Source organism: Heloderma suspectum, chromosome 7, assembly GCF_057233095.1.
Source record: "Heloderma suspectum isolate Gila_16-S chromosome 7, 16-S_ref, whole genome shotgun sequence".
Lineage (NCBI taxonomy): Eukaryota > Metazoa > Chordata > Lepidosauria > Squamata > Helodermatidae > Heloderma > Heloderma suspectum.
In genome coordinates this window covers 93,356,318-93,370,496 of record NC_139464.1, presented here as the reverse complement: position 1 = coordinate 93,370,496, position 14,179 = coordinate 93,356,318, and the positions used below count along the sequence as shown (strand labels likewise).

Sequence of the window (14,179 nt, the reverse complement as noted above, 5' to 3'; positions counted from 1 at the left end):
GATGTTTAGTTTGGCCCTGAGATTTGGATTCTAAGATGTTAATTTAAGTTCATGGAAGGAAAATTTCCCACCCCCTGCTCCTCCCAGCAGCTACCCATGCCCATTCTACATTAACAGGACTCCCCCTACTCTTCAGAGAGGCTTTTTGGGAGGCTCAGGTGGCTCCAGGGGAGAGAGGATGGGAAACTTCCCTTTCATTAATGTCTTTAAGTTAACTTATCTGAGGCTATAATCCTATACCCAGATCTGGATGTAAGCCCCACAAAACTCAATGGGGCTTACTTCTGAGCAGATATGTATACGTTTGCACTGTTAGGATCCAAGCCATTGTATTTGCCCAGATATAGATATGCATGTGCTCAGGGAGAGGTAGGGCTGCTGGCATGCAGGAAATAAAATATGGTGTAAGCTGTCTTTACTAGCATTTGATGTTACCATCACATCCTGCTCGTTTAATATTTTAAACGTCTATTTTTGACCTTCCTATTATTCATATTATGGGAATACGGAAAGCATGGTAGACTTTTTACTGTCACAAACAGCTGCAATTTAATGAAAGTTGTAAATGGTAGAAACAGAATAGTTTGGAACAAGGGGAGCTGGCACACTTACTAATGTAATAGAATGATTATAGGTAGAAATATGAAGATATTCACAGACATTATATATATGTGCACATATGTATAAATAAAGATATGAGAGGATGTTTGGGATAAGAGCAGTAAGTTTTGTACATATAATATGGACACCTTGCCTTTATTTTTTAAAGACATCCACAAATATACGTCAGATTTTGTATGAAGATGCAATGATTTAAAAAACAGACATCTAGTCAGGTGTTAACACATTTGAAATATTTCCCATTACAGCTCTAATACCAGACACAGCGTGCACGAGCGAACTTCCTAAAGTGTAGGATGAGCAGAGGAAGAGAGGTTTGCTGACGTTTGTACTCACGTTTTCATGTTTCATGTGTTTCAGGAGCCGCAATTCCCGGTAGGCTCGTTTGGCAAAAAGCTCAGATTGAAAGGGACGGTACAACTTCTTGATAGCTACTTTGGTTCCACTTTTCCTGTCAATAGCTGAGCTTAAAGGAAATGGGAACAGAAATTCTGTAAATCAAAGCTAGACAGAAGGGTAAAGTTGTATCTCTTCGAACAGAGACAGCATGTTCACTGGCCAAGTCGAGGGAGAAGTCTCGAGGAGCAACCAGGCAAGGGTGGCAAAATTCAACTCCTGCCTTCACTGCTTCTGCCACAGACAGGATGAGTGTGAATGAATAAGGATGGGTGAGTGTCAGAAACTACCTCCAACCTTCCCTTCTTAACCTGGCACTAATGACAAAGTAGCTTGCTTACTCGTTTGTTCAGAGCAGAAATGAGTGGATGGACAGTCAGTTACAGAAATGTACTGTAACCCTAACCCTTATATTGGATCAGACTATTTGTCCATTGATCCCAGTATTGTCTACTCCAGGGGTGTTGAACCTTAGACCCACAGGCTAAATCTGGCCTACCTGGGGGCCAAAACCTGACCTCCAGATGGCCCCCACCTCTTTGCCCCAACCACTGATTGTTTGGTGGCTTTCCAGCCTTTGAACTTCCCCTGTCCCATTCTAAAGGCTGAAATGTCTCTCCTAAGGTTTAGTTACTTACAGTAAGAACATAAGGATGCAATCCTCTGTGTGTTTAGACAGAAAAAAAGTCCTACAACTCCCAGCATTCCCCAGCCAGCCAGGCTACCTGGGGAATGCTGGGAGTTGTAGGACTTTTTTTCTGTCTAAACATGCATAGAATTGCTCCCTTCAGCAATTTTGCAGTTGGCTCCACCCTTTTTGCCTTTGGCCCCACCCATCACTGAAATGCAGCCACTGAGAGTTTCTCTGAAATTGAATGTGGCCCTCAGGCTGAAGGGGGTTCAACACCCCTAGTCTACTCTGACTAGTAGTGGCTCCCCAGGATCTCAAGCAGACATCTTCCCCATCACCTGCCACCTCTTTCTTTGGAACTCAAGATGCCAGCATGTGTTTACCACTGAACCATGTCCCCTCCCCCAAAAGATAGAGCCACTCTATCCCCACCCTTGTCACAGTGGGTTTGGGACTAGATTGTAACCCAATAAGCTAAACCACTCTGTGGTTAGAGTTGGGTGGATAAGACAGATCAACGTTATAGAGCTTGAAGGTACCATGGCAGATACAACATTTTAATACATGTCGGCTCATAAAATGCACAATGTGGACTTTAACGTGATGCCTCCTGTGAGGCCAGATTTTCCTGCCTCAGCAGTGCTGTGCTTCATTCACTGCCCAACCCCCACAAACACAGCAAGAAGAACAATCACCAGAGCCAAGAGATAAGGGATAAATTGCAGTGGTAGGCAGGAGATAACGTTGTTATTGCAAGAATGGTATTCCCTAGAACCCAGCACCTAAATGTTTTACTTTCCTATTTCTTGCCTCTGCTGACCAGCTGAGGACAAACAGAAATCCAGAGCATGACAGTTGCTATGTTCTTCACATACCCTCACCCCTCAATTGGTTGTCCTCAGCTACTGAGAGTAGAACCTAAAATGACAACTTAAAAATCCCCCCACCCCCAGTTTTGATGCTTTAATTCACTCATTTGTAAATCAGGATGCTACATGGGTCTTCATGACTTTTTTGGGGGGGCCCTTCCTCTCAGCAGCCATAACTAAGCAGCATATACTTTGTCCCAGGTTCAATCCTTGGCATATTCAAGGAGGCTGGGGAAAGACTTGTGTCTGAAACTCTGGAGAGCTGCTGCCAATCAGTGCAGACAATATTGAGCTAGATGAGCCAATGGTCCGACTCGATATAAGGCAGCCTCCTATGTACATCTATCGCCCCTCACCTTTGCTATTCAAAGTCCTCCACCCTCAAGAAGCCCCGATCTCACCCTCCTTCAGGTGACAATGAATACTTTCAATCTCCCAAGCTGTTCTGTATGCTAGAGCTCTCTCACAGAATATCTATGTCACCTCTACTGCCCTTGAATTTCTTAGAAAGATATTAAAAGGTCATCTTTGCTTGTAAAGAAAGGTGTGACACAAAACAGGCCTAAAAATAGCAGGCAGTATAAACACCTGGAATGTGAAATATTGACCAAGGAGCACTCCTAGAACATGTCAACATGTGGAACGGTGCAGTGAGAAGCCAATAGAAATAGCTACCGCTGCCCCCCCCCCGCCCAAAATGTGAATATTCACAAAGGATAAAGTTTATCCATGCATTTGTTTTAGAATTCATTCAGATGTAACATTTAAAACTGATGTAATCAATAAGTGAAGTGATCCTGCAAGCACATAAATGTGGAAATATTACACTGCAATAGGTAAGCCATGTTATCCAGGATCCTGTTAATAGATTCGTCCTTGGAAATCTTATATGAATGATTCCTATATTAAGGCTTCCAAGAATATGGGTTCAACTTCTCAAGAATTTTTCTCTCTCTTTCCTTGTCACAAAATAATCGATAAGAATAGAGGGGAAAAGAAGAGCGAACATGGACTGTGCCAAGACCCCAAGAGCCACCTCTCTCTTCTGTGTCTAAAAACTTGTGAAAGGGGGTAACATATGCAGAATACCATCCAGGAAGCCATGGGCAAGCCAGCATTTTAAAAAGAACTTCAGTTACCCTCAAAGGCAGGCATATCTTAATGGTGTTACATTTTAACAGGATTGTAGATAGGAATGCAAGATGACAGAACACTCCTATGTTGCTTTAAGGGCATATCCATGTGCTAATTTCCCCTGATCCAGCACAGTTCTTCTAATGTTCTTATGAAAGCCTTAAATCAGCATATTTTATGTATTTATTTCTGATATTTCTATCCCACCTTTCAGGGCAAGCCTTCTTAAGGCAACTTACAAGAAAAAAAATTAAAAACCAAAATAATACAAGAGTGTGTCCAATCCCCTGCCCCATGTAATATGGGAAGTACCCTGTGTCTGGCCACGCATTTCTTTGTGCCTATTTATGTATGGGTGGCCAAGTTTCACAGGACTTGTCAGTGGAATACGAGAAACAGAAGGAACTGCAAAGACATCAAGCTGTAAGGCACTTGAATGGTAGTCACTGAAAGGAACCTCATCTAGCCCACACAGTCCTTTCTGTAGATCATTCCATATCTGAAAGTCTATATTTTTTGCTCTAACACCTTCCTGTGTCTGACCCATAACTGGTTCTAGAGGTGCAATTTCCTCAGAACTCCCTACAACTCCCATAAGCTGGCTAGGGCTGATGGGAGTTGTAGGCCAAAATATCTGGAGGGTCACAAGTTGCCCACCCCTGCACTAGTGAGATCAATCCCCACAGTGTGCTGGAGGCAATTAAAGACAAGGTTCTTTTTCCCTTCCCCTGGCAGGGGTCTTCTTTGGCATTTAACAAGAGGCAGAAATTCATCAGGTGAACCACAGCAATGCAATGATGGGGAAAAGCCCAACCTGTGAATTCTGTTATGCAGCTATTAAAGGCATAGGACAGAAACCTGCCAGGAAAAGACCTATATAGCGTCTCAGAAATGATTGGGAATCGCTTCTCTAAAAGGAAATTTTGCTCCTCACCCACCCCAACACACACACACACACACACACACACAAACACACCAGGAAGTTCCTATCAGCACTATAAGTAAGACAAAAGGGTGAGTCACTTCCAGAGGGTCTAAATGGCACATCTTGCAAGAAAATATTTTCGGGAGGCGGGGGAATTAAAATTTCCCCATAGATGCTTATATGACTACATTTCTGTATTATTTATTTCAAATATGAAATTCCCACATGCGTGCATAATGTCCCAAAATGTTTTCAAGGCGGAACTTCAAATAAGTCTTTCTCGACACAGAAGTCAGAAGTCTGTATTACGTCCCCCACCCCATAATCATAGAATATCGCTTCCCCCTGATCTTTACCTAGACAGAATTTTTGTATTTTTATATTTCAGTATGAAACAGCAAAAGTTAGGAGAGCTGGCCCTCAAATAAGCCGAAGTCCCACTAGCGGCTCAAAGTCCTGGGTTCAAATTCAATGCCCGCCCCCAGCAGCTAGTTTGATGGGCAGGACAGGGAGGGGGATGCACCCATTGAGTCGGTCAAACTGGAGGACCGGGTAGGAAGACGAGCGAGGGATGGACCACCATCGCCCACGCCTTTCCCTTCACGGGATCTGCGCGCAGCCCCGCTCAGCCGCACTCCCGTGGAAAAGCAGAAGTTGAGGCAGGGAGGGAAACGAAACTGGCCATTGTTCCTGTCCGCGGCAGGGACAGAGTCCTGCGCCGGAGGCGGTGCGGGGACAAGAAGAGAGGAGGAAGAGCTTCCTCCTCCGGGGCTGCGAGGTCCAGTACTCGCCCGCCCGGAGAGGGGCCGAGGCGGACGCGGAGCGCCCTCCCCGCCCCACTTCCTCTGCAGGCAGCCCACTCACCAGACGGCGCCGTAGGCTCCCGAGCCCACCGACTGCAGCTCCCGGTAGCGCTCTCTCACCTCCCAGACCGTCTTGGTGATTTCCTGGCGACAGAAGCCTTTCTTGGGGGAGGACATGGCAGCTCGCTTCCCCCCGGCTTTCGCGACGAAGAGGGCGGCGGCGGCGGCGGCGAGAGGGAGCAGCGAAGGGAGCTCCTGAGCCGGGAGGGGGCCGGCCTCGGAGCCGCTCCTCGCCTTTGCGCGCGTCTGCTCCGCGCGCCGCTCGCTCGCTCGCGTGTGTCTCCGTCTCCCTCTCCCTCTCTCCCAGCGTCTATTGAACGGCTTTCCCTTCCTCGGAGGGGAGGGGAGGGGAGGGGAGGGGAGTCGCTGACTATGAATGAATGAATGATCGGAGCGGCCCCACGGCCCCTCTCCCCTCCCCTTTTCCAAGCTGTTGTGGGAACCGGTTGAGAACGGCGCTAGATGAGCCCTTTGCTCAGCCCCCAGGCCCGAAAGGAGAAGCCTTTTGTGTCTTCTGAAACGAAGGACCGCTCTTGTTCCCCACTGTTGTTTCTGAAAAAAAAAAATCACGTGCGAGGGCTGCTCTTCTCTGAAAGCCGCCGCGATCTCCGAGCGTGAGCGAGAGATTAGTGTTAGCTTGAAAGGAGTCTTGTGATTAGATGTGATCGTTTTAAAAGGGACAAAAGTGGGTTAAATTTTTTAAACCGGGTTGCAAGACTTTTCGGCCTGATCCTGTGCATGTTTATTCAGAAGTAGATCGAGGACATTGACAGGGCCGGCTCCAGAGGGTGGCAAGACTTAATATTTGCCGGGGCCCCAAGCACAGCAGAGGGCCCGCCACCCTAATTGTGCTATCATCTCCAGTCCATGCTGAGCAGGGTCTCCAACCTTTTGGGACACATTTGGAAATTTGATGAACTGTCCTGCCACGTAACGGGCCAAAAAGGCAGGTGTGGTCTGAGCCCCAACACACAAAACAATTTCTGTGAACCCAGTTTTCCTCACCAACAGAAACCCATTTCACAGAAGGCAATTTTTCTTTTTCTTTTCCTCTCCCCTCTCTGCTAATCAACTCATTCTCCCCCTGGACTATCACCCATGCACATATGCATCTGTGCTCTTGCTCTCTCTCTCTCTCTCTCTCTCTCTCTCTCTCGCCAGGGATCACTAGCCATACACACATGCACTCTCTCACTCCCACCTCTCTATCCATTCACACATACACAACATCCATGTATGCACATGCATACACACAAGCACATATGTCCCTTCATTCTCTTCCTCATTACAAGCAGACCAAAAAAAATGCTCTCTCTCTTTCAGGATCCCTCCAGAATCTGCCCTCTTGGGATAGTCCCAACCCCTTTCTCACACACACACAAACACCCATCCATTCAGATATACATGAACACAATCCTCCCCCACGCTCCAGGTGCTCCTAGCTGGCTTCCCACTGCCCTCCCTAGCCCTCTGCTGCTCTCTTTAGCCCTTCCCTCAGTTTACCAGACAGTAGTGACCGGGGTCTCTCCCCCCCGCCCCTCTTCTTCTTCTTCTTCTTCTTCGGTGGCTGGGCATGCTTCAGAGGAAAGCATCAGTCTGGAGCTGCCCGCCATCTTCATTTCCTAAGAATGTCTCTAAGCCTCACATGCAACCCAGCGGCATTCATGGGAAATAAAGATGGCAGTGGCTGGAGGATCTTGCTTTACTTTAAGCAATCCTGGCTGCTGATTATTCCCCCTCCCCCAAATTTTAAATTTAAAAAATGGGGAAGGGTAGGGTGCCTCGGCAGGCACTGTGGAAGTTTTCTGCAAGTGTATTGGTGCCCGTGACACTATGTTGCCTACCTCCTGACACAGAGTATCCACAAAGATCAGATTCAACCCCGGAGGATTCAGTTTGCATGTCCTGGCTCTTGGGGGGGGGGTGTGTGTGAGGGGGGGCAGCACTTTGGGTGCTGTACACAAGGTCTCAACAAATCTTGAAGCCAGTACCGATCATTGAATCAATTAATCAACTTTAATTTAAACATAAGAACTGCCTTGTTCCTCCAGACTAACAATGTATTTAGTCCAGCATCCTGTTTCCAAGAATGGCCACCCAGATGCTTCTGGGAAGGCCACAGCAGGGCATGATGGCTAAGCCTCCCCTGATTATCCCACCCCCACCACCCAGCATCTCCTATTTAGATGTATACCGCCTCTGGACATGGGAGCTCCAATTAGGTGTGAAAGTCAAGCGGAATGTCCAAATTCAGAAGCAGAATACCTGATGAGTTTTCTTCTATTTAGAGTTTGGCTATTTTCCATTGACTTAAAACGCCCCTCCCCTCCGCACTGCCACCACTATAAAACTTCTGCCTATGGGTCTGTTTACAGCAGTGGTGTCAAACCTCTTTCAGCCTAATGGCTGAATTCATTTGCAGGGAAGCTTCAGCTCTTGGGGCTGAAAGTGAAGGGGGTGGGGTGAAAATGCCAAAAAGCACCAGCATAATTTAGCTTAAAGCTCTTACTGCCAGTAGCAACCTTAGGGAAGGCATTTCAACTGTTTAGAACGGAGGAAAAGCTGTGCAAAGACCAGAAAACCACCAAATGATGGTGGGGAGTGGGAAACACCTGGTGATGTGGGGAAGTGGGTGTGGCCTTCCGAGGAATGCTAGGGGCAAGACTGGCCCCCCAGGCCTGCGGTTCAACACCTCTGATGCATAGTTTTAAATGGAAGCACATGAACAATCTTACTCTTTCCCCCGAAAGGATATTCTCCACTCTGGATCACTTAATATGGCATGGCTACACTTTTGCCACCTTTTGACCTCTCTTTCATAAGCAGGGTAGCTAAGGAGTGGGAAAGTGCATTTCCCCCATTTCTCCAATATATGATTATGAGTGGAGCTCGGAGTTGGTTTACTTGTGATTGCAGATATTCTTCTCTATACCCCTGAGCAAGTGTCTGTGTGACTGACTCATTCACCATGAGCAAAAAGCAGTCTGTTTTGCATGCCATGATTAATCCACCTTGACTTTGCTTCTAAGTGGGATGCAAAAATTGGCCTCTTCTGCTCATGGCAGACGACTCACCAAAAGGGAGACTTGCCACAGGGTGAAGTAAAAGAGGCACTGCAGTGACCAGTGTTTACGAGAACTGGCCCCCATTTCAAATGGTCCCAGAAGAGTACCCATGTTAGGGCTGAGTCAGACAGTCTTGAAAGTAGTTTTTCCTTCTGTGTGTGGTGCAAAAAGCAGTCATGAAAAGCATGACAATATGCCTTATTTTCCATTGCATGCCTGGGCTTGTGGAGGCACCACAAAAAATAAAGTTTGATAAAATTATTGTCTCTCTGCATGATGGGAAATAGCACTGTCTTCCCCTCCCCCCCCCCGTGTGTGTGAGTGAGTGAGAGAGAGAGAGAGAGATGCTTTAATAGAATTGGCCCTTAGTCTCTAGCAGCAAGACCACAAAATCTGCAATAGCATATTGGAGGATAACTGTTTTATCTGTTATGAGCTTTCCTAGCCAGCAGCTGACTTCATCATATGAAAAAAGTGGTTTGACAAGGCTGAGTTAGACAATAGGATAAATTAGGTTAACAAGGCGAGAACTAAACATAACAGAAATACAACATAAATCCCGTTGTAGGAGTATGGTCCATCTGTTAGTCTATAATATTTATTTCTGCAGACATATGTGTATGCTAGTTTTGGAATAGGAATCAGTTGCATAACTTGTGGAATGGTTGGAACGTTATATAGAAATATCTAACAGTTGTTGGGGCATAAAACACAAAAGGAATGCATAATCAAAATGGGAAACAATTCACTTTTCCGTTTGTGAAAGTTATGAATAATCCTTGTTTGGACTCTGAGAAGCCAAATAAACTTATGAATTCTAGTTCTGAAGCTCCTTGCTTCAACTGTCTTTTGACAGACATCGTGCGCACACACGCACACGTGCACACACACACACGGAAAGCTGCTTGGAGTAGAGATTTGTTATTCCATGTGTGAAGTGGTTTTCCACACTGGATGACCTGTCTGCTACACTAACACACCCCAGGGGTTCACCTTGGCTGACCTGTGTGGGAAACATCTTTACACGAACAGCTTCCCATTTGGTATGGTGTCCATGTAGTTTCCTGTTCAAGTGGCTCCCACACCATTAGTGGGTGTATATAAATTAATTTATCCCAAGAGGTGTTCGGGCAGCTGCTTCCCAACTTTGGAATGTTTCCGAGAATTCCACCATGTAAGCCAAGCCGTAGCATAGTGGTATCTTACAGGGGGTTGCTTTGTAGTAATTTTAGTAGGCTTTATATTTTAACATTTTCTGAACATGTAACAGCTCACTTGTAACCCAAATTTAACCCTGGTTGTATGTTTGCATCAATATCTAGGATGTGATTTAACACACTGTTAATTGCAGCGTGCTAATGCAGTGATATGCCATTACAGTTTGTGTAAAATGGAGGCAGCTCACATGGAGGAGTGTGTTTTCAAGCCCAATTTAAAGTGCTGGTTTACACCTTTAAAGCCTTAAATGGTTTGGGACCATATTATTTGAAAGACCACCTTCATTCATATCAGCTTGCCCGCACTTTAATAGTGGCCCTTCTCACTTACCTTTTTTGAGAGCAGTTGAGTGGGCAGGTACATGAAAGAGGACCTTTTCTGCAATGGCCCCCCACCTCTGCAATGCGTTGCCATTGGGGATCCATCAGGTCCCATCATTGCAGGCTTTTAGGAAGGACCCGAAGACCTACTTGTTTACTCTGATTTTCCCCTATGTTTTACTGGACTGTCCTGTTCTGTAGCTGCAGTTATGCTGTAGGTTGTTGTTGTTGTTTTTAGCAACGTTTTATTGCTGGTTTCTGTTTTATGAACATTTGCTGCCTTAGTATTGTATCATTTTTAATTATATAAATGTCAATATTGTAAATCTCCTTGGGAGGGCTTCTACCCTGAAAGGCAGCCTAAAAATATTTTAAATAAATTTAAATAAATAAAAGTATAACTTTTTATGCTCTCTAGAAATCAATCACGTTTTAGCAGTATTTTCAAAGTCTTAATAATCAGTTCTTTTTAGGAAAAAAAGTCAAAGTACACAGCGGTGTATGCTATGTGATTGAAAATTATGCTGTGTTTGTGAGCATAGGCAGAACAAATACCTTTTAAAAAGTACTACATTTTCCTGTGTGTAATTAATGTTTGTCACCCCTTGGAACATGGGAAAGGCTTCCTTTCAGCTGCCTTCCCCCACCCCTGCCCAAACAATGTTGCTGACATTAGCTCATTCAGGACTGTTGTTTTCGTGACTCCCAGTCTTTGGGTCTTCTAATGCGCAGCAGAGGGTACTGATGAAGATGAGGCACACTCTACTTTCTCAGAGATAGGATAGTTAGTGTTTTATTCAGTGCCCTGCTGGCCAGAGGCCATAGCCCTGCCATAATCCTCTGTCTCAAAGGATGAGTCCCTGGCAGAACTTCCATCTCCCCAGCCTCAAAGAAATCTCAGGCTACAAAGTCAGGAGAGGGCCCTTTAACAATCCAGTCAGTTTCTACAGGAGGGATGGAGCTGACCACACTACAGGTCTTGTCAGCCTACATAAGGTTTGGGTTGGCTTTAGCTCCCTGCTGAGACAACATCCTCCTATTGTCCTAGTAGGAGAGAATTCCAGCCAGCAGGACCCACTTGGAGTTATCTAAGATTCTACTTTCTTTCTGCCTTGATCTTGCTACCTGCTTCCCCTATGTGCCTTAAGGGACCACAGAACAGGACAGTTGTCACTAGAGTTCACATTTGAGGTAGTTTAAGAATGTGTAGAAGATTTTGGGGGACACCATAAAATTCACAATCCCTGTTTTCAGGCGAGTTCCTACAAACCTCATCCCACAGGGGAAACCTTGGTTTGTAGTGTTCTGCCCACCTTCTTGAACTCAGCACAATAGTCATGTTATAAGTGCAACTAAGGGTGCAATCCTATGCATGTTTAGAAAGAAACAAGTCCTACAACTCCCAGCATTCCCCAGCCAGCCAGGCTACCTGGGGAATGCTGGGAGTTGTAGGATTTTTTCCTGTCTATACATGCATAGCATTGCACCCTAAGTGAGTTTAATTATAGATATAAGACTCAACTGAACATTCTGTTAAACACATGTGGCCCTGATTTGGACTGGGACCATGGCAATTTTGGAGGGGAAAATTTAAGCTTCCCCCCTTCCCATTTTTGTCCCCAAATTCCACCACCCTTCCATGGGGGGCAGAGGTGTTAAAAAGGGGGGGGACCCATCCCTGCAGGGATGGGGGCTCTGCATGATTAGCAGAACGTTTAGTTTACCCCATTTACACAGAGAATCTAAAAACAGATTTGTCTTACGAAGTCTTGGCAAGCTGTGAACCATGATAACTACTAGCAATGGAGCTCCTCCAGGAACTCAAATGTCAGGGTGGTAGGAGTGATGACTTTTTAAAACCATACATTCCTTCAAATACCCCATCTAAACTATCAGACCTGAGAACGGTGTACCCTGAAATCTGATTGGCTTCTGTACCTACGATACTGCAGCCTATTCCCATATTCTCTTGCCTACATCACTTGTTTGTTCCAACATTTTAGTAACCATTACTGCTCCTGAGAAATCTTCTAGACTACAAAGCTGCCTGTTTGTTCCCTTTGTACGTATCTTTCAATGACTAAGTCATCAAATGTTTTGACCATGTTCCTAGGTTCTTCTTATGACATTCCCATATCCTTGTCAGGTTATGCTAACTCCAGCTTTGGGGTCAGACTGGTGCTATAGCTGTGTGCTGTGATGCTTTTTGATAGGCCTTTTGACCTATACTAATGATTGCAATATAATCTGTGTACTGATCATTATGTGTTTAATAGAGTAAATATGTGTGATTATGTTTGTATACATGTTTTTAATACCACCACTCCCCTTCACATAGCACACAGCGCAGCCTCAGGACACACTTCATTGCCTTTGTTTGGCTTTTTAGTAGTTACTGTAGGCTTGTCCCTGCATAAATGACACATTGGGAAAGGCAGCTCTCTCTCTTCCTATAGCCCTCTGACTTAGATGTCAGAGAAAACAAAAATGTTCCTGCTTCCATCATCAGAGACACTTTGGCCCCATCTACATGGAGGATCTACTCCAGTTCTACTGTGCCTCACAGACAATCGTGGCATATGACATTTTCCGGCATGAAAACACGTAGTTGCTGCGAGGAGCGGGAAACATCATATGCTATGATTGTCTGCAAGGCGCAGTAGAGCTGGAGTAAATTCCCTGTGTAGATGGGGCCAGATTGTCCCACTGTGCCAGCTTCAGTGTGGTTTGGGGGTCTGTGTGGCCTCACCTAGCAAGGCTGCCTTCAGCACGGGCTGGGGGAGCGCCACGCTGACAAGAGGAAGGGGAAGTTGCATCATATTTGGAGGACTGGACCTGTGCATGACCGTGCTTTGTTTTTCCCCCAATGAGTCTTAAAATCAGCACATTGCTGCGGAACGACTTTTTTTCTTTTGAAACCTCCACTTCTGCCCCGAAAGTAGCCTGCTACACGTCTGCTTAGAAGTGATTCCCATTGACTTGCGCTGCACTTACGCAGCAGGGAGCAGGGAGAGGGGGCGGGCGGGCGGAGAAGCCTATTGTTTTGAATCTCCGCCTCTTCAGAGGAGCGGATTATTGGAGGAGTGGAGGAATGCAGCTTCTCTCATAACGTTAATGAGTTTGACTTGGTCTCTTTCCCCCACAAAGGAGCCTGTGCTTTGGATGAGCCTGGTCTGTTGAAACCTCCACTTCTGCCCCAAAAGCAGCCCGCTACACACGTCTTCTCAGAAGTCGTTCCCATTGACTTGCACTGCACTTAACACGGCATGGAGTAGAGACCGGGAGGGGTGGGGTGGGGTGGCGGAGAAGCCTATTGTTTTGAATCTCTGGGAGATGCCGGGAGGCTCCACCCACATATGCCTGAACTAATGCCACTTCTCATCTGCCACGCAGGGGCAGTTCTTTTTTTCTGCTTTAACTGGCTGCGTGAGCCATGGGAGGAGCAAATTTGATTTTGTGAAAATGCAGTTTTTAACTGAATCGTGTTGGAAAGTGTCTCTGTGTAGATGGGCCCTTTGACTTCTCTTAGAATAAAGCCGTTTTCCTCCCCCTTTGCAGCACTGATTGCTTTGCTGATTGGTTCATTTTTTTCAATGTACAGCATCACTTTTGACCTGGCACAGACTCTGAAGTACAGTTCATTCATCATTCATTTATTATATTTCTATACCGCCCCATAGCTGAAGCTCACTGGGCGGTTCACAAAAATTAAGAGACCATTAAAATACATTATACAAAGTATAAAACCATTCACGTAATGACATAGCACAAATAGCACACACAACAACATATTGTTGTTCAGTCGTTCAGTCGTGTCCGACTCTTCGTGACCCCATGGACCATAGCATGCCAGGCCTTCCTGTCCTGCGTTCTCTCCCGGAGTGTGCTCAAGTTCATATTCATTGCATCGGTGATACTATCTAGCCATCTCATCCTCTGCCGTCCCCTTCTCCTTTTGCCTTCAGTCTTTCCCAGCATCAGGGTCTTTTCCAGAGGGTTTTCTCTTCGCATTAGGTGGCCAAAATATTTGAGCTTCAGCTTCAGTATCTGTCCTTCCAATGAGCACTCAGGGTTGATTTCCTTTAGGATTGACTGATTTGACCTCCTTGCAGTCCAGGGGACTCGTAAGAGTCTTCT

At 45.8% G+C, this 14,179-nt stretch overlaps 1 protein-coding gene across 2 annotated transcripts in view; it reads right to left on the bottom strand.

Annotated features, from left to right (window-relative positions):
- The window catches only part of MAPK12 (mitogen-activated protein kinase 12), a 37,330-nt gene extending 31,563 nt beyond the window's left edge, over positions 1–5,767 (bottom strand). The window contains exons 1-2 of one of the 2 annotated variants that reach the window (XM_084810909.1): positions 5,441–5,767; positions 958–1,087 (exon numbers count right to left, since the gene is read on the bottom strand). In XM_084810909.1, coding sequence (XP_084667035.1) covers positions 958–1,087; positions 5,441–5,556 — 246 coding nt within the window. In that variant the 5' untranslated portion in view covers positions 5,557–5,767. The remainder of the gene's footprint in view (positions 1–957; positions 1,088–5,440) is intronic. The other variant, XM_084810908.1, reaches the window with a different exon arrangement.
- Positions 5,768–14,179: the final 8,412 nt, after the last annotated feature.